Below are 23,632 nucleotides of genomic sequence, written 5' to 3' on the forward strand. Positions count from 1 at the left end.
ATATATATATGTATACACACACATACACAAAGAAGAAGAAGCAGAAGAATTCCGTGTGAATGACTTAATAATGAAAGATTAGTATCGTATGAATATGGATATCATACGAGTGATACGACTTCACATTTTGTCTACTTTTTTTCTAAGGCCAAACTTGGTGGACAAAACCACTGAGAGTGTGCAAGCCGGGCAACCTCAAGCCGAATGCCGCCAGCGGCTGCCCGGACGTAATAAATGAAAAATTGGGGGATATCAGAGCAGACACAAGAGGTGAAAACAATTACCACTGGTACAATGACATTGGAAATACACGTACAGTGATAGCGACGATAATGATAATCTATCGTGATTTTGGAAGAAATCCAAGAACACTGGCGCCACGTAATCGTATGATACATATCCCGTGTTGTATTTTAAGGCAATGGAATTTCTTCATAGGTCATATAAGTAAGTCCAGATAAAGCTAGTATAGCTAGATATCAATGTCTCTGCATTTCCGATTGCTTGGTTGCTTATAAATGCATAATGCGTTTCCGACATCAGCGTGCAAGCGATTTACGGATTTCGATTAATACCAATCATTATACCCTTAATGTTATACCATTTTACTTCAAATATATCCGTTGAACACATCAATTCTATTTCAAATACAGTGAACCATGCCTGCCTCATTGCAACATCTCACAAACAAGTGTTGGACGGTGCTATGAAGGGTAAAACAAGAGGAGACAGGCAGCTATAGTGGAGCTCACTCTCCCGCTCGTCTCCCGTAGATATAGACATGCCGTTTCTCCATTATTTCATGTCAGCGAGTTTAGACATCTGGGTGAGTTGTTGTTGTTGTTGTTTTTTCATATCAGCTCAGTTATTCTTGCTCTAGGCATTCCTGTGCTTTAATCACTCATCTACGTCAGTTGACAAGAAGTGAAGGTACTCGGGAGATGGTGAAAGTCATAGATGGACGGGGAGGAAGAGAGAGAGGAGCGATGGTGGCAGGGGATGACACTGTCAAGGTATGCATTTAGAATAGGTTCCATTTGAAAGCTTATATGCAAGTGCAGTGCGCATCCAATTTTTCTCTCACTCAGACATTGCTGTCAAAGGCATGCACTCACACACACACACACACACACACACACACACACGCACACACACACAGACACACACACATACAATGATACGTACACATCCACAAAAGACAGCCAGTGGAATTTTATCCGTCTTTCCAGCGTGTGCGTGAAGGGATAAGGAGTTGCATTTACGATTCCGCGCGCTACAGTGGCAAGGTGTTCGCTCGCTTTGTTTCGCAGTTCGTCCCCTTTAATGTGGGAGGCGGCTAAAAGCCGTAGTGTGTAACAGGGAAGATGTGTCTACCCATTATACGCACACACACGTCCTGCTCCTTTAGATGGGGGTAAAATGGCGGTGCCGTCATCCTATGCGCTCAGAGTCGATGTGCTGGATGTTATCTTTGCTGATAACGATAGGGACTTATTCCGACCTGGAGACACAATCCAAGGATTCGTTCGCGTTGTACTACAGCACAAAAAGAGCATATTAGGTAAGTGCAATTGTTCATTAGAAATCCATGCGAACCATGTTTCTCGCTTTTATCAGTTTTGAACGTAGCGCCTTTACTCATGTCAGCAGGTGTTACCATGTGTTAAAGTTATAAATGTTTACAAGGTAGTGGTCCAGTGCTAATTGCACACAGACGGTGTAGCATATCGACAAGTTGGTAAGTTAGATGAGCCAGGGTTCCGTGTAATCTCATTATTTTTACAAAAAGGATATTCTGACCCTGTTGATATTTGAATATGATTTTAAGTAACATATTATGCGTCATTTTTTTTTTCCGTCGGAGGAGGAGGAGGGGGAGGAGGGTAGACAGCTATATTTACAGAGAAGATTATGACCGAATACATTCATGGTTTTGACACTGGATTTGTGAACTTCAAGTGTTGGATCCATAGCTCCGAAATATTGTAATTTCACGGAGATATTACAAGGCATATTCATGAGTATAGGCTTCTGTTAGAAGATGACTAAGATGAGAATGCGCAGTTAACGCACATTTGCAAGCGGAAACGCAACATTGGCATTACTCTGCAGAATCAAGATGATAACAAAAACAATAACAAAATGCAATGTGGTAAGGCATGAAATCAACACTAAAGTCACCAAATATAATAATACATTTAGGATGATGATAATCATTTACAATCTAAGAATTTTTTTTTCGTTTTGTCCACCAGACATTGATATCAAAGTGAAAGGCAAGTCGACAACGCACTGGGTGAAGGACGATAAGACATACAGCTCGACGGATTATTTCTTTAAGGACAGCTGGATTCTGTATGGTGAAGGTAAGTCCCCTCCCTCGACGATTAGACATTCTCTGTGTATAAAGGTAGCCTAAAGGTGAAATCCCCCCCCCCTCTCTCTCTCGTGGTGACATGGCGGCTTTTCTTGATGAATTTTGTTCAAGTTTTGTACAGAGGTTTACCATAGTCAAATCTGAACGTTTAAAATAATAATACTGTTTATTATGCTGCCTCTATAGTGTTCCGCCTTTTACAAGGTCAAAGGCAGCCACCATGTTATAAGTGCGTCTGCATGGTCACTTCTAGGCCTACTTATATCGACTTTCTTCAAGACTTCTTCAAGATGGAGGTGCATCATGGTAAAACTGAATTCCCTTACTAGTATATTCTTTTCGTTGGTGCTGCCCCATATCAGTATTTGGCCTTTTTTCCTGGGGTCAACAATCATATTGTGTTTCCTGATATGTGGCCTGAATGGGCAGCTTTTCTCGACGATTTTATTCAAATTCTATATGGAAGTGAATTATTCAAAAAAAATCTACAGCCGCCAGACTTTTGGTGGAAGCTTATTCCCGTGTTATATACAGTGTATACACAGTCTCATATGTAATCTCCCAGTCTATCTCACAATTTCGTTGTTTTTTTATTTATTTATTTATTTATTCTGTCTTCTTTATACAGGGTAGTCTCTTCAGTACATAAAACTGCTTTACAAGAGAGCCCTGTATTACATAAAAATATCAAAATACAATTTACAATTCCAAACAAATTTGAAACAGTATAATGTTACAATCTATAACAATGTATTACATAAGGTACAATACAAAATACGACAAGTTAAAACGGCAATCAAAGTATAAAACTGAATATGATATTTGTATAAGTTGAATAAAATGTATAACAATGTAAAATTAAAATACGTGTTACATATTACATTCAGGATAACAGTATACATTTATTATAACCAGTAAAACATCACCCATGATTGAAAAAACAATCAAACAATGCAATCTATCCATTATCCCCTATCCCCTATCCCCACCCCGCACCCCACCCCCCCCCCTTTCCGGATAATACAGTGTAGTTGCTGCGGCAAGATGTTTTGGGGTAAAAAAAAAAAGAAAAAGAAAAAGAAAGGTGTATATACGGTCGGCACTCGTTGGAGTGTAATGATATCAGCTTGTGTTTTCTAGCTCTGAGATTTGTAGTAGAGCAGAGTTTGATAAAGTGTCAGATTTTTGTTGAGGCGTTTGAACTTTTACCACATAAAGATATGTTGTATGTTATATGCCAACATTCTATTCATGATGATCTCTCATAGTTTGTGATTATATTCCGTTAATTTTTCATGTATAAGACTTAAAATGCAATGAATTTTGTGCTTGACAATTAACTGGAATTGATTGATCAATAATTGATTGATTAAGTTTGCAACTTGTAGATGATCTACACTCATCCCGTTAATCTGCAATGCCGAGAGAGAAATGCCAACGCAATACAAAATTGTGCTCTTTTTTCATCTATTATGAAATTCCTCAGTAAAGTTGTATCATCATCAGTCAGTGCACCATCAAAATAAAGCAGCATATCTTCAAACAGTGCCGAGTATTCTAACAGCTTGTCTCTTTTTATTCTTTGAGCCATGACGTGCTGTAACAAGACTCAAAAACTTAGTGTCGGTTACTTCACTTCCGTTCAATTATTTAGTATTTCAAGCAATATCCCATCACAGACATTTACAATACTATAGTATCAAGCTCATTTTTGTTTGGTATTCTGACGGGAAAAAGCCTTGAAGATAAGTGAAGATAAAATCAAACTAAAGCAGATAGAATTCAAACAAATTCATATATTGCATATTATCTGTCATTGAGAACATTGGATAAGTATGGTATACACATATTCATAAATGGATTATAGTCATGCCCTATATTCATACATTGTAACACACATTTATTTAAAAAAACAACCCAGATGGATTATTGTCAACTGAGAATAAAGTGAAAAAGTACTCATACTGAGATAGGCCTATACTATGTATATATCTTTATTTGTTTACTACTTTCTTGTATGCTACCGTTCAAGCCATTAATCCACCAGTTTTTGCCGCTTCCGATCTTCATCACGAAGGCGCGCAACACGCAAATACTCATGTCGACCCCTCTCCGCACACACCTACACACGCACGCACACACGCACGCACACATTTGATTTACCCATTTACATTAACATATTGCTCTATTGCTTTTTATACGATCTATTATTTACATAGATTATAATGTACTTAATTGCCTCACTCAAATGGAAATCACGTAATACAGTCTCCCGGTGAAGAGGATGAGTTGAAGTTATAATGCACATCCTTGGTCTTTTTCGCAGTTAGTCCTCTCATATTCATGCTATTATCATGCTTTACATGATGATAAATGTGGTTTCATGTATAAATGTACGATTGTATCAAACGAAACATTCAGACGAACCATATTATAATGCCCATCATCAATTATCAATCCTTATAAGATGTAAAGCGTCTACATTTTGAAGGACACCGGTAATTTCTACACCCCCTGCATTGAAGCATGCACCATCCTGCCTGCACGATTACATTATAAAGTCACACAACGCTATCGTACGACTGTCAAAAGACTGAGCTTATGGCCTAATTTACATTAATTCCCAATCGCAATTTGACGTTTTTGATGACGCCGTTAGGCGGATAAATTGCCTAGCACCTCGGCCACCAATCAACTCGTCACTGGGGTATATTTCACTTGATTAAAGACTACGCGCCGTTTCCAAGGATGCAATAATGACACGTCCGTGTGTCTGTACAGTTGGACCACCCACTGACTTTCGACATCGAGAACCCCGCATGCTAATATCTGATGTCTTTGTACCACCAGGAAAATTATGGTTACAATCTATAGTCATTATATGTATTTGGAAATAGTTTTTATATTGTTATTTCCTTCTTTCATTTGTTTTCTAGCCCGACTAATAGGTAAAACTGTAACTGCAATACCCAGTATTCTATGTTGTTTATTTCATTTATTTCGTGTACGTTTCAATACTCAATATGATTATGCTTCCATGTTATTTCATTCATTTAGGCCGTTTATATCATGCAATTATTGTTGGAAGTATATGTAGGCAATTTCGAGTTATGACATCAGTTAAAGGACAAGTTCACCTTCATAAACATAAGGATTGAGAGAATGCAACAATATTAGTAGAACACATCAGTGTAACTTTGAGGAAAATTGGACAATCGATGCAAAAGTTATGAATTTTTAAAATTTTTGTGTTGGAACCGCTGGATGAGGAGACTACTACAGTTGGTGAGTCATGTGCGTACAACAGTATAAAGAAAATGTAAAAGAGAATTCAACATATTTTCACTTTTTTCGCATAATAAAAGAGCTCTTGACTTCCCTCTTTCTAAAGGCAGGGGGAATAATATTACCCATAACATTTGTCGGTAACGAGTCAGGGGAATGTGTACTTTTTTCAAAAGATGGAATTTTGTGAAATTCTCTTTATATTTTCTCTATATTGTTGTACGCATGTGACATCTAAGTTATTCATACACTGCAGTAGTCTTCTCATCCAGCGGTTACTACACACAAACTTTAAAAATTCATAACTTTTGAACGGATTGTCTGATTTTCCTCAAACTTTCAATGATGTGCTCTACTAATATTGCTACATTGTCTCAATCCTTATGTTTATGAAGGTCAACTTGTCCTTTAACAGGGAATATTGCATGCTGTCAAACATGCAGCTACCAGCATTAGTTGACAATTTTGGATACTTCGTGGTTATCGAGAAAGAGAGAAATCATGCACATCTAAATCCATTACTCATTTAATTCTTCCGGACAACAGATTTCTCTCGATATAGCGACATAACGATATGTATGCATGACAAGGGATTTAAAACAATGCCTATTCCATTTCCACTTAAAAGTTGACCCAATTAAAGAATCGGTGGCAAACCTTTTGTTGTTTTTGTATAAACACCCAACAAGAGAAAAGGGCGATCATGTCACAAAGTAAATCTTTTGCCTTTGTCTATTTGTTTTTTTTTTTACTGTTGTCAATCTGCTTGATTCACTCTGATCTTTATTATTTAATCTAGTCAGATATGTGTTTGCGTGTTTTCTTTTGTGTGTTTTTTTATTTTTTTTTTCATGTAATCGAATGTCGACCATTAATTGGTATAACCGAATTCATGTTCACGGACCTTTGAGTACTGCGAGCCGGCCTCGTTTTATTCCAAAATAAAATAGTCATATTTTTTAGAGCATCTTAGATTTCTAAGACTGCTGTTTTGTGGTAGGTTATCTGTTCACAGATAACAGTGCACTTCATCAAAACCAAATCCGTGCACATGCCTGAAAGGACAAAAGAAAAAAAAATAGACCTAATTAAACTAAAATACACTTTACTAAAACATATCGACAAACGTGATGATGCCTTGGAAACAATCAAACTACATTAAGATCAATATTTCTCCAGCCACTGGATGTTCTCCATCCTTTGGCTGCAGGCGTCAATTACTTTCAGTCATCAAACACTCGTTCCTTTTCCGTCCAGTTGCCCCTGGTACTCAAAATTGATTAGTTTAGAAAATCGTTCCGCAAGGTATAATCTCTGCATAATCTTGCAAATCTAATCAGTGCTATCGAGTAAAATTTGCATGTGTCCTAATCACCTCTGTGAATAGCCTGGACTCGAATATCAAATCACACCTCTGCAAAGGTAAAGAAAAAAGAACAAACGTGGCTTGAAGACATAATTCGTTTTCATATTACTCTCTCACCATTTTATTTAAGAAGCATTTTAAGCTCAAATGGTATTAGAAATTAGAATCCTTTACTTTAATTTGAACATACATGTATTTGAGCCATTCACTTCTGCTTCTATGTCATATTCCTACGCAAGGACAGATTTTTCTTTAGGTAATGCAAAACAATGATAAAGCTTCCACAAATTTAAGAAAAGTTAATGTGGTAATCATGTAAATCAAATCTCATCATGCTCATTTAAAGACCTGGGCCCTGTCTTATAAAACTTGTGATAGAAATCAATCAATCACAAATCTCTTGAAAGCTGCAAACAATCGCTACCTGTGATTGATTGATTGCAGTTCTCCGTCTTAATTTCAATCATAACTTTTTTATAAGATGGATTTGCATTCAATCGTAAAGTTGTGATAGATTAGAATCAATCACAAGTCTTTTTAAGACGTGGCCCAGGCTATTTTGTGATTGTGATGCCCGCTCAGAATTCTTAATTCATACAACGTTCAAGTGCCTGATGCTTTTGGTTTGTTTATTTTTAATTACAAGCATATTTGTTTCGTTATATAGGATCCAACTATCACACATACATTATGACTGTATAAACAAATAAACGGATAAACAAAGAAGCGCATAGACAAACAAGCAAGCAAACATATTCCTTGCATTAAAGAATTGTTTCAACTCATCCTCTTTGACGAACATACATTAGATGGATCATTTCTTCCCCTGAGGGCAATACGGCGGAGGTTTTATCATTATTTATTATTTATTCTTTTGATCCGTTTTATTTTTCCGTGGCGACAAGATGTTTACATTGAGGGGAGGATCTTGGATGCTGCCGACCAGAGGGAGATCGTCAGTTTTTATTTTCCGAGTAATGGCTTTATGGGTATCGTGGCCAAATGATTTTTGACAACATGACCTGGTGTGTTGCGAAGGCTTTCTGTACACACACCGGGTATAAAGCATGATAGGGTGGCTGCTCTCCGTATGGCTCGGAAACTTAGGCACAGATCATAAATAATATGTTTTCATTGCTCCACGAATGGAGCTCACAGTTTCAGGCCAGGAGCTTGGAATATATAGTTTCAAGTTTTCAAGTTTCAAGTTTATTTCATATTTCCATTTCTCAGTGATGGGATCACAAAATGATTGACAATAAAACAAAAGTACAAAACATATACAACCATATCTTATGTTTGAAGAAAAAAAGACAAACTAACATTACACACAAATATAAATGGTCATTTTCATCTGAGGATATCACAAATAAATGTCAGAAATATGATGGGGCCTACATAAAAGCAATGACGCTTGTAAAAACTGTAGGTTCCCGAATTTATAGGCGTGAAATTATACGGAGAACGGACATGTTTATCTCGACCAACTTAAATTGTACCAGTGCAAAATCAGTATTAAAAACGAACTAACGAACCACATGAATACTTTAGTATCGCTTAAACGAGACTGTACATATTTCGCCGTGTTTACACACACACACACACACAAAGTGCTATAACGGTATCGTGAAGTAACTTGGAGCTGCAGACAAAGACAAAAGACTGGGGGTATTAAAAAAGAGAATGTTGCTAAGAGCCGGGTAGTGTGTATCCACTAAGTAATAGCCGTTTTAGTTTGCGTTTGAAGGTGAATAAGGATAAGGAAGAAGTAATATCTTGAGGGAGGTCATTCCAGTATCTGGGTCCAGTAAACATAATTGTTTTCTTTGCAAAAATAGTGCGAGTACGGGGAAGGTGATAGGCGTCACTCTGACGAGTGGGGTAGCAATGAATAGAGCGATTTCTTTTGAACATGTGAATAAAAACGGATGGTAATTCATTAGTTGTTAGTTTATACATGAAAATTCCAAGATTATAATAAAATAGGTCTGGAATTTTCAGAATTCTGTTTTGATGAAAAAAACAGTTGGTATGAGCAAAATATCCGGCGTGGTTTATAATTCTTATTGCTCGCTTTTGAATGCGAAGAAGGGAATCTAATAGTAAATTGATTGCGTTTCCCCACGCCAAAATTCCATAATTAAAGTGTGGAGATATTAAAGAAGAATATATACTCTGCAAAATATAAACAGGGAACAAATGTTTAAGCTTGTTTAAAATTCCAATATTTCTGGACAAAATTTTACTTACAAAATTAATATGAGTTTTCCAGGATAATTCTCGGTCAATCCAAAGCCCTAAAAACTTCGCGTTATTGACCTGCGTTAAACATATATCATTTATTTTGATCTCACGTGGGACAACATTCAAAGAATTACTGAATACCATATAATAAGTTTTTTCTATATTCAGGGATAATTTGTTGGCATAAATCCAGGATTGCACAGACCTAAGCTCAATATTCATCATATCAATTAATGTATTAGGGTCTCGATGAGAACAAAACAAACTTGTGTCATCAGCAAAACAAATAAATGATAAAATTGGCGATGATTTTTGAAGGTCATTTATGTATAAAATAAATAAAAGTGGGCCCAAGAGGGAGCCCTGTGGGACTCCACATGAGATAAGTTTTAACTGCGAATCATAGCCGTTAATGTTAACAAATTGCTTTCTATCAGTTAAGTAACTCTTAAACCATTCGAGAGGTGGCCCGCGAATTCCATAATGATACAGTTTAGAAAATAAAATTTCGTGATCTATCGTATCAAAAGCTTTAGAGAAATCAAGAAAAACTCCAATTGTATGCTCAAAATTATCTATAGCATGAGCTACCTTGTCTATAAAAGTGAGTAAAGCATGGGTTGTATTATAATGTTTTCTGAAACCAAACTGAGAATCTGATAAAATATTATGATTTGTGAGAAATTTCAATAATCGCGTGTAAACTAACCTTTCAAGGATTTTAGAGATCGAAGTCAATAGAGATATTGGTCGGTAATTATTCACCAAATCTTTCTGTCCCTTCTTAAAGATAGGGACAACTTTTGCAACTTTCATTTTATTGGGGACTTTACCATTAAGTAGAGATTGATTAAAAATGTATGTTAAAGGAGAAATGATTTGATTCAGAACATTTTTTAAAAGAAAATTTGTAATTCCATCATATCCTGAACTTTTTTTATCGTTTAGATTCTTGACGATATCAACAATTTCTTCTTTAACAATAGGTTCGAAAAATATTGATTGAGGATTCCTATTACCTAAGTATCTATGATATTCAGTTGAGGATTTCGGGATTTTACTGGCAAGATGTGGACCAAGACTTGCGAAATAATTATTAAAAGATTCCGCCATGCTAACCGGATCGTTAATCTGCCGGCCGTCCGCCAAAATATATTTGGGAAGATCAGTATTGGTTTTGTATTTGAGTGTCTCGTTAATCACCTTCCACGTACTCTTCACATCATGTTTATATTTAACAAACTGTCGCGAAAAATAATTCCGCTTAGCAACACGTATTAAGGATGTCAATATATTCCGATATCGAGTATATCTTGATTTATTTCGAGGGCATGGATCTTTGCGATATTTATGAAAAAGACTATTCTTGCGGTTAATGGACCTGAGTAGAGATTTTGTTACCCATGGTTGTCGAGGTACTTTTTTGTAATTTGAATGGTGAGGCCTTTGAAGAGGAACACTAGATTCATAGTTAGTGGTCAAAATATTCATAAAATTTTCAAATGCTAAATCAGTATCGCTTTGAGAGTATACAGTGGACCAATCTTCTGAACTTAATTTCTCCCTAAGTTTATTAAGGTTAGATTCAGACATTACACGAATGCCCGGATTGTGGGTATGAGAAACATTAGTAGTCATAAAATTTGACACAAGGGCATAGATTGGAAAATGATCAGTGACGTCAGAAACTATTATGCCAGATGTGATGTCAGAAAATAAATCATTTACAAAAATGTTATCAATAAGAGTAGATACATCATCAGTTATTCGAGTCGGTTTTCTTGTAAGGGGAATAAATGATTTCGACAACATAAGGTTCAGAAAATCTGCGCACATAAGATTATCGTTGTAATTAAGAAGATTGAGGTTAAAGTCACCCATGACAAAACATATATAGTAGCAATAGTCTCACAAGGAATGTTAAGTCAAGTTTTGATCTAATACTTGGTAGCCTAGGCGGTTAAGATAGTTCACAGTGTTAAACAGCGACATATTATTAAGGCATCATGCCATTCATTCCCTGTAAATTCTTCAACCAATTTTATAATGCTAATATGATTGTCTTCTCTGTTGAAGGTGTATTCAAGCAGCACGAGGAGGATGACATGTTGTACCATAGGATAAAGAGGGCCATCTTTATACCCAACGTCTACCTTTGGCAGAGTGATTATGAGCAGTTTCCCGGCCTGTACAACTATTGCATTGCTCTATGATCTGTTAACCACCTATGCTGTCTGATATTTGATGGGAGGCAACCATTGAGGCGGGATAGACAGATAATGAGCTAAATTGTATCTGCCAGTGCACAGCATAATTATAACCTACAATCTGCTTCCTTTAGTTGGTATTCATCCGTTGTCATAAACCTTTAATGACTATAAACTCCCAAACAAAATATTGATGAGTAGTCATATTTTTCCTTGTTCTTTTCCAAAGAAAATTCCCTACAATATATGAATATAAATTATCTTTATGTATTTCATAAAATGTGACCGACATGAAGACACACACCCGCGCACAGACATAGATGATAATGGCTCCGCCTTTCCGCAGCGACTATAAGCCAAGCGAGACATGCCTGTGGCAATTCACTTGTGCGTGGCGCCTCAGAAGCCTTTGCTTTTGGAAATCGGATGTGTCGTGCATTACAATAATTGGAATTGTTATTTCTAGAAGACTTTGGATCAATATATTGCATAATAATCACCAAACAAGCACTAGTTTCGCCACACTGGAATTTGTTATGTGGCCATAGCGCCATTTTAGAAGACAAAAAAAGAATGTCTTCTTTAAGTTCTCGAAGAGTATACATGCCATAATATACTAAGAAAAATGCCACTGTTTGTTAAACATGTTTAATTTCTTCGTCAATAGGAACATATTTCATTTTGTTTCTCTTTGTTCTTTTATAACGGGATTCGATAAGCAATTTGGAAAATAAACCGCAAAGTGGCATCATAACGCTTTTATACCTCTATGTCAAAACAACTTATCAGAGATTGAATTTTTATGATTGTAATTTGGAAGTCATCACTATTATTAAGAATTGACAAAATGTTTGTCTAGATATTAGCAAAGTGAATGTATCTTTTTCTACGCACTTGCGTAAAACTATTTGAGGCTTAAAGCAATATCGTCATCAGGAAGTGGGGCCTACATTTCATAATCATGAAAACATATGTTGTTTATAAAGAGCCAGGGCATGGTCACTTTCGGTGGTTTATACCTCAAGTTCTATAATAGATATCAAATTTATATCAAATATCATTTTCGAAAGCTGTCCTTTAGATTCGATAAGCAATTTGGAAAATAAACCGCAAAGTGGCATCATAACGCTTTTATACCTCTATGTCAAAACAACTTATCAGAGATTGAATTTTTATGATTGTAATTTGGAAGTCATCACTATTATTAAGAATTGACAAAATGTTTGTCTAGATATTAGCAAAGTGAATGTATCTTTTTCTACGCACTTGCGTAAAACTATTTGAGGCTTAAAGCAATATCGTCATCAGGAAGTGGGGCCTACATTTCATAATCATGAAAACATATGTTGTTTATAAAGAGCCAGGGCATGGTCACTTTCGGTGGTTTATACCTCAAGTTCTATAATAGATATCAAATTTATATCAAATATCATTTTCGAAAGCTGTCCTTTAGATCGTAAGATAAATCACTCATGAACATCGTGGCAGTGATGATGTTGAATGTGACACACAAAAAAAGAAGATTACAGTGATGATAATAACAGTGATACCAAAGATATTATAATTCAATTCAGATTCCTTTTCATAATTTCTTAAATGAATGACTGTCACAGTGCATGACAAAATCATAGAATTTTTTTCTAAATGTGCTCATTTGGGCTGATAAAATAATATTGCATGCAAAATATCATAGAACCTCATTATAAGCCAGCTTGTAAATCGCAAGATCTCAATTTGGAAAAATGTACAGCATAATAGGAACAAAAAATAATCAAACGGAATTGAAAAGTTTAGGAAATGCACAATGACATATAGGTGGATGCCTACTCAGCACTATATATACAAATGAAAAGTCAAGCCATTTTCATATCATCAATTGATTCACATCTCCCAGTCATTTCATAATTAGACATCACTCTAGTAAATTGAACAAAATTTATGAATCATTGATAGCGAATACAGGATATGTGTATACATCTCGTATGTTTTTCGGTGTAATGTGGTGAAGCGTAGAGAATTCAAATGAGAATCCTGTGCTTGCACCTTTGAACAAGGTACCCACTTAGTTATAGTGGATAAATGGGTAACTAGTTATCGCGGTGGTGCTGCTGCCAGCAGGGTCTTAGAGAAGAGTAATCAGAACTACTGTAAAAGTGTCCTCTCTCGGTAGATATCATCGCATAGTATATCATAAGGTATACCATGATTATTATTTTTATTATTTTATATTGTATTGCACTGTATTATATTGAATGGTCCACATACTGGTCAGTGATTGGTCATAATGCGATCACGTGACCAACGTAGCAGGAATCGAAATCGCTATATTGCGACAACGTCAGGTAATAACAATTTCAGAATTTGACTGGTTGCTGAGGGGGCTAGAATGAACTGATGTATAATTATGATATAGACCATAAGATATAACATGTATTGCATTGTCTGTCGTTGCTAGATAACACTTCATTGCCCCTTCGGAGATATTATACTTTCCCCTCGAAACAATATTTTCCCTTAGCGCTGGGCACTTCGAGCAAATAACTCGGGATGTCAGATGATTACATTTCTAAAAACGGCAATATCTCAATGTCTGTATCACTGACATCGTACTGTTATATTATGTTGTATTATATTACCTCACATTATATCATATTTTATCACAGTATATCATATCATATCATATCATATCATATCATATCATATCATATCATATAATGTCATGTCCTATCATATCATATCATATCATACAACATCATATTATGACATGCCATAATACACAGTGTAGGATATACATGGTATGATATACATGCACTGTATATGACATAACAAATATCTGTATATATAAAAAACCATATCGTATCATATGTGAGTCATGCTGTGGGACATGATATATGCCTTATACTCTTATATAAAGTACATGGTGAGCAGAGCCCAAAGACGCTGTCTCCCGGTGAGCACCGATTTCCATTCCAGTACCGCCTACCTGACTCACCGCTTCCTCCCACCATCCGGAAACGAGCAGGAGAGGTCAGCTTCAACGTCCGGGTCAAGATCCACAGGTTGAACAACAAGCCGCCCCACAAGGTCAAACGACAGTTCCACATACACCGCGACGTTGATTTGAATCACGTGAACCATATTCTGGCAAGTATTACAAATCATATTTTTATAGGCCTACGTGTCAATGATTATGTCAAAAAATTGAATGACAAACATTTTTGATCAGGGGTCGCAGTTTGCGTATATATAGTTATTTCTTTTTCATCACTTCAGTTTTCATGACAATGTATGAATATCATTACCATAAGATTCCACAATCATTGTATACTCTTTTCAATGTGCTTTGTTTTGTTTATGAAACTATATTCTCTGTTCCCAAAGAAAGTGAAATATCTATGTTCTCGTCGAGAAATGAAATAAAATTTGAGTGAATTGAATTGAATTGAATTAAATGGACTGAAATTTTCTAGCACGTAAATGTCGACATATCGTGAAAACATTTCAAATCTAAAAGATATTCCATAAGTTTCCTACCCTGCGTCCGATTTTCATTTCACCTAATTATGGAATATAATCACACTCTAAATCATTCAAACAAATTAAAATGTTTTGCTTCCTGCTTTGCATTGATGAATAATTTGAAATGACAAATTCTTTCAATTCTTTCAACTTTCTCCCTTCCCTCCTGCTTCCTCTTTTGATCGTCATTAATTCTATGTATGTCTTTTTGTCCCTTTCTCTCTGGCACGTCAGGAGCCCGTCATACGGGAAAGTACCAAAACGCTGACGTCATGTTGCTGTCACGTGGGCCAGGTCACAGTGACGGTAGCTATCGACAAAGGTGGCTACGCCCCCGGGGAACCCATCGTCCTCTCTGGCCAGGTTGTCGATGAGGATGAGAGCACGGACAGCTACGACATTCATGCCGCACTTATACAGGTTTGACAAAAACCATTAAAAAAAAACCCGCCCCAAGTAAGCCTTGTTTTTTGGCCCCGAGTGATAAGTACTATATCAAACAGTAATTTGATTTATTACGGTGTGTATACAGTGCTTGAGTCAATTCACCTTTAAACATTTTTATGGCACGAATGTCTTTGCGGTTTGAAAATCAGTAAATTGTCTCTTACCGCTGCCGATGTGGGAAAGTTAGACATTGCGTTTGGTCCTCCAAGTATTACTATTTTTTTTTCATTGCAATGCCATAATCATATCATTAACATACATTATATTTTACCCTTCGGATGTTTTAACAAAAAAAAAAAAAAAAAACGATATGCAGGGCACTGCTGAAACTGTCCAAATGTTACCATGTCATTACACACAATGTCAATGTTGGAGAATGGTTGTGACAAAGTGTCAGTGTGTGTGCATAGGTGTTCGTGTGCGTGTGTGTTGTGTGTGTGTGTGAGGGTGTGCGTGTGTGTGTGTGTGTGTGAGAGGGTGTGTGTGTTTGTGTGCGTTGTGTGTGTGGGTGTGGATGTGTGTGTGTGTGTGTGTTGCACTATCGAAACAAAAAACACTGCTTCAGTTGAGCCACTTTCAAAAAAATAAATAAACAATGGTGCAAATAATGGTGCACACTTTTCAGGTTGACATGTTTCGAAACTTCCGTTTAGTTTTCATTCATCCTGTTTGCATTTGAATCAACTTTCACTTTTTCGTTCGTTTTTCTTCCTTGCATTGATTTAAAGTTTGCACTGAGTGGGAATTTCACAGTCATCTCCAGAAGGGCAATGTTTTCCTACTTGACGTTCGTGATCAAACACACACACACACACACACACACACAAATGAAAGAAAAGAAAGGGGCGCGACGTCGGGTTTTCCCAAACGCTATTGCAAGTATTTTTCTTTCTGTATGAGTCGTCATTGATGTATACATCACAGTACAATAAAAGGAATAAGATTATGACTAAAAGGACCAAGTAACTATTCCATTGACGCACTTTGTATAGGTGACGACCTTCAAATCGAACGAGGGCACTACCACGAGTCGTGACGTCATGATTGCGTCAGTGATGTCGGGTCACGTGTCCTGCGAACCACGCCGGCTGTCCACTCAGGCCATCTTCTTGCCCCGTGAGCTGACCCCGTGTGCCTTCCAAGGATGCTCCAACATCAGCCTGGACTACGAGCTCGAGGTCAGTCAGGAGGTTCATCTGGAAGGACGAAAATCTCCGGACACAATTCTTGACTTTTCTTGTAAATTATGATTTGACCCTCTGAGTATAAAGACGTCAGCATTTTCTTGCCGAGATAAAGACGCCCTTTCACAGCATTTGAGATACTCGTAGATTATAAAAAAAAACACACATACACACACACACACACACAACAACAACAATAGAGACACATGTACCATTTGCAATTACCTCAGAGAACTTGTAGGCCAAGAGTATTAGCTTTAATCTGGACATTTCTGGTAAAAAGCTTTTTTTTTCAGGATAGCTCCAGGAATGTGTCTGTAATAACATATTAAAAATCCTCATAAATCCTCCTTGAGCGTTTTCTGCAACCCTAGATGGCGTCCAAAATGGCCGCCATTTCCTGAAATTCTTATAACTTTTCTTTTTTATTGAATTCTTCATGTTTCAAAACATATAGACACTTAAATTTTGTGTTGGGTTGTCTGGTTGAAGGGTTATACGAATTTGAGGAAATGGCGGCCATTTTGGACGCCATCTTGGATTTCGGTACTTGTGTGCGTCAACATCTCTTAACATGTATTTTATTGAGTTCTTCATGTTTCAAAACGTATATTTAGACACTAAAATTTTGTATTGAGTTGCCTGGTTGAAGGGTTATACGAATTTGAGGAAATGGCGGCAATTTTGGACGCCATCTTGGATTTCGGTACATGTGTGCGTCAACAGCTGTTAACATGTATTTTATTGAGTTCTTCATCTTCCAAAACATATATTTAGACACTTAAATTTTGTATTGGGTTACTTGGTTTTTTGTATTGGGTTCCCTGGTTGTAAAGTTTTTAAAGAATGTCAGGAAATGGCGGCCATTTTGGACGCCATCAGGGATTGCGGAAAACGCTCAAGGAGGATTTATGAGGCCTTTAGTATGTTATTCTAGACATACCCGGTATTTCTGGACCTATCCTGAAAAAAAAAACTGCTTGTTACCAGAAATGTCTAGGTTTAAGCCCATTTTGCCCTAATGCTCTTGGACTATTGAGTAATATGACGGAAATAGTGATAATGCATAATGTTTGCCTATGATTCATATGTTGGCTCAGCATTCAGGATCATTTGAGGCTAACCTAGTTTGATAACTATATAGATTTATTTGAAATGTTCGTCTCCCTTTTATAACGTCGAAAACTTCATGCAGGTTAGCGACCAGAAGGTTTTAAATTTTATGTTCGTAGCTTTGGACGTATTTAGATGGGCGTCCATTTTCTTTACAGTCACTCTTCCTCGTCTTCCTGACATCAGCTTTCATGTATCCAAGGTCATAGACAAGTGGTGGTTGAACGATGGCTGTGGTTTATGTTATCCACTCGAAACTACCTACTTGATGGCTGTACTTTCCCACAGAACCGCTTGTAATACTGTTTCAATTTAAACGCTGGTATATATACGTGTATATAGTGATTGTTACAGTAGTCGTAACAACAAAGTGCGAACACTTCCTGAGACATTATCCAGGAAGTATCACACTTAACGTGGCTAGGGCATGCTAGAGCACAGTCATGTGAGCTACAGACAGCTCAAACAGGAAAATGTAACAAGAGTACGCAAACTCTCATTGTGTTTACTCGAGTGTAGTTGGAATCTCACTGTAGCATATTACCCTAGTTTGGGCTCTAGATGGCAGCAGAGATGAAGTATGTGGAGTACATGACTGCTAATAATGTTGTATCGTTTAATACAACAAAACATCTTGAGGCAAGATGTCTATTTATCCCCGGTCAAAATGTGTTTCGAAGGCGCTAAAGGCAAGAAGAATATTTTTCTTATTTTTTCTTCATTCCAGAGAGGGAGTGATTTATGAAGTAATGTTCCGTAAAGCATAATGCAATTCAATACGTTATAATTTTCATTTCATTTCATTTAATAAGTTTCCACACAAATTACACATGACGTACAATAACTATTCCGATACATATGCGACTTCTCGCCATACTTCTGACCATGTCATAGATCAAAGCATACCTTGGTGGCACCAAGCCTGTCGCTACGCTTTCTTTTCCCGTCATCATCGGGACGATTCCCGCCCTGAGGAACCTCCACTTTCAACCCCACCTCCGAGGCGATCCAATTCACCTGCGACCACGCCCCAATGATATCGAAGGCCAGTCAGCTTCAACCGTCAACGGTATGTTGCTATCTTTCCCTTTCTCTCCTTCTCTCTCCCCTTTAGTAGTATATGCTGTCTATATCTCCCCTCCCTCTTTTTTTTTTTCTCTCTCTCCTTTTATCCGTTTTTGTCTCTCATTTTTCCCTCTTTCCTTCTGCTCCTGTTTCAAATACTACAATTTGATTCCTAAGTCGGAATGGTATACAGAAATTGTAGGAAACTTAGAAATATATTATTCTATTGCAAACGAATTACATTAACGAGATTGATAAAAACTTACAGATTGTTAGAATAAACTGAGATTCCATTGTTAATGTAAAATATTTTGCCTTCGACATAAAACGAATTCTTGCATGAAGGACAATGTATGATAATTCTTTAAAAACTACCATCTTAAGTCATATTGATGCCTACGACTACCTGATACTTGTTTAAATGTAAATTCATACATTAGAGGGGGATAACTTTTAGTTTTCTGGTGTGTTTTAAATGTATAGGAATAACATAATTATTTCAAAACTTTCAAAACTTCTGTTGATACTAGTTTGCAACCCCTCAATGAAAGGGCTCATGGTAAGACTCATATTCATTACAAATGATTTAGTTCGAATGTGACTTTTTTTTTAGAAAAACTAAATAACTTATATTCAACTTTACTGACTGTACGAAACTACAATGTACAATGATTCCTAACCTAATCTAAGTACATACTTTACAAAAATGTACAATCCATTTGTGTATTACACATTCACGTGGCTTGACCTGAAGCGGTTAAATTGTTTTCATTTATTGACACAACAATAGAAGTTCACTCGTAATAATAATGTCATTGCACAACAGGAAAGCAACCATCGAAGGTTTCTTTACCAAGAAAGTTTTCAGAAAACAAGCCGAACCATATTGAATCGGCACATAACCAACCATGAGTCATGAATTTATTTTCATTCATTTTCCTCTGTGAATATCAAAATAACTGCTATATATCGTGGTGAATAAAATATGAAATACATATAGTTGTATACATAGCGTTATGTTACCAAGCTGCAGACATTAAATCTGAGAGTATTGTTAAATACTCATTGCATAAAGTACCTCTGCCAAAGTTCATAACCAGAAAGTTTGATATCTTAACGAAATTCTGTCCAAATTCAAAGAAAGTTTTGAAATTTACAACTTTTGTTTCTTTTATGTTGTATGTTAGGCTTACTTTTAACCAGTGTTTTGATGAAAACATTAAGATCAACTTCTCAATCACCTCCATTCTAGCAGCCAAACTCAAAACACATTATTCTGGAAATTAAGTATGTGTGTTTTGAATATGATCTAGGACACAAAGTATATGATCATAGGAAGTCTTAAAGACCTAGTCTGAAAGAATGTAAAATATACCACACTCCGAGCATCGCTATTCAGCGACGTTTGTGGTGAACTAACAATCATTAAATCCTTGTTTCTTTTCTCAACTCCGCCCCTCGTCTCTCTCACTCTTTCTGTACCTTCTTTCCCCCTCCCTCTCACTCGCTCCTCATTCCCCTTTCTCAATTAACATTTCATTAGGTCTCCCACCGAGCTATGAGTCTGTCATGAAGGAGAACCAAGAGTTGGACGTAACGCCCTCTATCGAGAAAGATACACCATCATCGCTGGGGAGTACCCCTTCTTCGCCTCTAGTGCAGGGAGACATGAAACATTACGGTGTCTTCTGAGCGATACCATTCCTACCACCGAGAAAGAATCCTCTTGTCTTTTTACCGGGGTGTGAACCTCCTTCTAGTGGATGTACACAAAGAGTCTCTGAAAGAAGGTTGGGAAAATTCGACATCTCGATCGAGCATGACAACTCATAGGGTCCCAAGGAAAGATTTGTTGTTGTTTTGTTGGTACGTTTTTTGTGTGTTCTTTTTTTTTTGTTTATTCTTTTTTTCTTTGGGGTATTAGGATTTGGTGTAGGGTGAAAGGTATCGCCATTGCTCTGCTTTTATCTGCTGATTTACAAGCAGTTACCTGGCCACTGACAACGTGATATGGCGATAAGGACAATGTGGACAGTGTTCTTCCTTTCAGTCCGATGGCCACGACCAGTAATAAACTTGCGACCAGCCACAAGTAACAGACTCAATCCCACGGTCTGCCACGGGTATCACTCTAAATGAGTTGGGGAAAAATCGTCAGGTATGTTTAAATTGCGGGAAATTTTCTCCATAAACTTGAGCATGTATTACAAATTCCTGGGAAGGACTCTGACGGTGCTCAATGTGGTACATGATTTTCGTGTTATAAGGGATGATATGGCTCAGTCAGTAGCGTGTCTGTCTCCTAATCCAAACCACCCAGGTTCGATTCCCTAGTCTATAGCTTAGCAGTGTTGTGTAAACTAATGCCGCCCCCTTCAGTAAGAGGCACAACAATCTGCCCCTATGAGTTCAAATATGATATATATATATTAGTTTGTGTTAGTCATGACTCATTCACTTGAAGAAAAGATCCCATTCCAGTCCTACAAGAGCAGGGTGTTTTCCGATGAAGTGGTTCAACTATCCACACAAGAAAAACGGGTGAATGATTCTGCCCCATCGTGGTGCGCCCAGAGTAGATAGTCAGCAAAAAACGGTGTCAACCATGGACATTGTGCCATAGGGAAAAGGAGGTCAGAAGAAGAAGGAGGAGGGGAGGAGGAGCGGGAGGAGCAGGAGAAGAAGAAGAAGAAGAAGAAGAAGAAGAAAAGAAGAAGAAGAAGAAGAAAAAGAAGAAGAAGAAGAAGAAGAAAAACAAGAAGAAGAAAAAGAAGAAGAAGAAGAAGAAAAAGACGAAGAAGGAAGAAGAAGAAGAAAAAGAAGAAGAAGAAGAAGAAAAAGAAGAAGAAGAAGAAGAAGAAGAAGAAAAACAAGAAGAAGAAAAAGAAGAAGAAGAAGAAGAAGAAGAAGAAAAAGACGAAGAAGGAAGAAGAAGAAGAAGAAGTAGTAGTAGAAGAAGAAGAAGAATCGTGTTAGTAGGGAACACCCCTACAGTTGATGCAAACTATTTATGTTTTGTCCACCCTGGCACATCTTTAATTGCATCTGACACTTCTGTCAATAAGAAATTGATGCTACATCATACATCTAACCGAACAGACACTGAGCCTCCAGGCGGAGAGGTCATGATTGACCATAATGTGAAGATTCTACAATATTTGAACTTTGCAGTGACTGCAAACTAACGCAGGGGGCGTAAACAGAAACTTCATCGAAGAATCGTGGCTTGACTGATTTTGTTCTCGTTTATGATGAAAGAAAGAATGTTACATGTTACGCAAATATATATAATCGCTGTAAATAAACAAATATATATATAGACAGAACTGTGTTCATGAACGGGTATTGTGATGCATTACATGCGATTGGTCAACTTGACTGAATGTCTGTAACTGCTGCGGTATGGTGGACCTTGAGAACGAAGACTGTTAGATTTCATACCGTTGCATACCAAAAAGCATAATCATCAGGGTGTCATCAGTTTAGAAAAACTTGATACTTGTCAATTACTTCGTTATACGCTGTAATTTTGCACGATGCACAATACTGAGAAATAAAATGGAAACCAAAACATTCTGCTGTCTCTTTAGATTCTCGAGGCTCACTGGTATTTTTTAGATGTAATGTGCATTATTATTTGTTGTTGTTGTTGTTGTTGTTGAGTGATCTGCGATATATGTTGTGAATTAATGGTATTTAGTAAAACTACAAAGCATCTGTATATCCTCGCAAAATATAACGTTTAAACGCAGGCATCAATAGTTACAGAAATATGACACTGGACAGCGAATGGACCAAGGAGGATATTTGTCGCTTTTTGTGATAATCTACGATTACTGAACCACCACATAATCTTCGGAGGCTATCTGTAGAGAATACGTTTTATATAAAAAATATACAAATTCTACAAAATCAACCATTACTCTGCCATTGCTGTGCAACTTGCTGTACAAAACCCACTAATCAATACACTGCCAAAAGAAATGATAAAAAGAAGAATTGGTTCTAAGCTCGATACGCTGACTCTGCACATTGACGATATAACATATTTTACAACTGTTCACACGGTGAATCGCTCCTTGAACATTTCTTCGTAGAATGGCATTTCCTTGCCCACTATCTCCTTGACATCAGCCGTAGCTCCCTCCAGCGACGTGGGACCAGAAGGCTTCAAGAAGCAGCTACTTTTCATGGCCCCTTCAAGGAACAAGACAAGACGGTCAGCCTTGCTCACATCCGGGCACACGTGGTTCCACTTGGCAATGACATCCAAAGAAGAGTCCCACTGGAGGAGACTGGGCGAGTACGGAATTCCGAGGGCGCTGCACAGTCGCGGCATCATGGCTGGAGGGTCGGCCAGAAGATCATCAATGTCTAAGATGAGCGGCTTCGGTTCGTAGGTGGCCTTTACGTGTTTCCAGAAGTCGTTCAGCGCCTTGAAGAAGTACGGCGTGCCGTCCTTCGGCGGAGGAAACTCGTTGACGCAGTGGAATGTAGCGGGGTCGGGTTTTTCGTAGTCGGGTGGGAGTTCTTCCTGCGGGACGTCGAGCATGGACTTGAGGAGGACCTTGCGATACGAGGTGTACACCTTGATCGGATGTCGAATAAGGAAGAGGTACCTGAAGCCGCTAGCCTTGCTTGGAAGGTATTTGTAGCGGACTGGTGGCATTCCTACTGCCATGTCTTTGATGAAGACAAATTTCTTGCTAGGGCTGATGGAATCGAATTCCCTTTTCAAGGTGACAGGTCTATTAGGAAGAAAATATGACGACAGAAAATTAAACAAGCACGCACCATTTTCTCTATTTTTTTGTTTCTATTTTCA

The 23,632-nt window shown here is 37.4% G+C and overlaps 1 protein-coding gene across 1 annotated transcript; it reads left to right on the plus strand.

Moving 5' to 3' along the window:
- The first annotated feature begins 1,419 nt into the window (after positions 1-1,419).
- Positions 1,420-20,610, plus strand: LOC139723300 (arrestin domain-containing protein 4-like). Its single transcript, XM_071634559.1, has 7 exons — positions 1,420-1,561; positions 2,256-2,366; positions 14,394-14,623; positions 15,233-15,418; positions 16,438-16,623; positions 18,637-18,811; positions 20,351-20,610. Exons 1-7 carry the CDS (start codon positions 1,420-1,422, stop codon positions 20,497-20,499), a joined length of 1,179 nt encoding a protein of 392 aa, XP_071490660.1. The 3' UTR covers positions 20,500-20,610.
- The last annotated feature ends 3,022 nt before the right edge of the window (positions 20,611-23,632 follow it).

Source organism: Diadema antillarum, unplaced genomic scaffold (assembly GCF_040938485.1).
Source record: "Diadema antillarum isolate AM-2024a unplaced genomic scaffold, OU_Dant_1.0 scf00000185, whole genome shotgun sequence".
NCBI lineage: Eukaryota > Metazoa > Echinodermata > Echinoidea > Diadematoida > Diadematidae > Diadema > Diadema antillarum.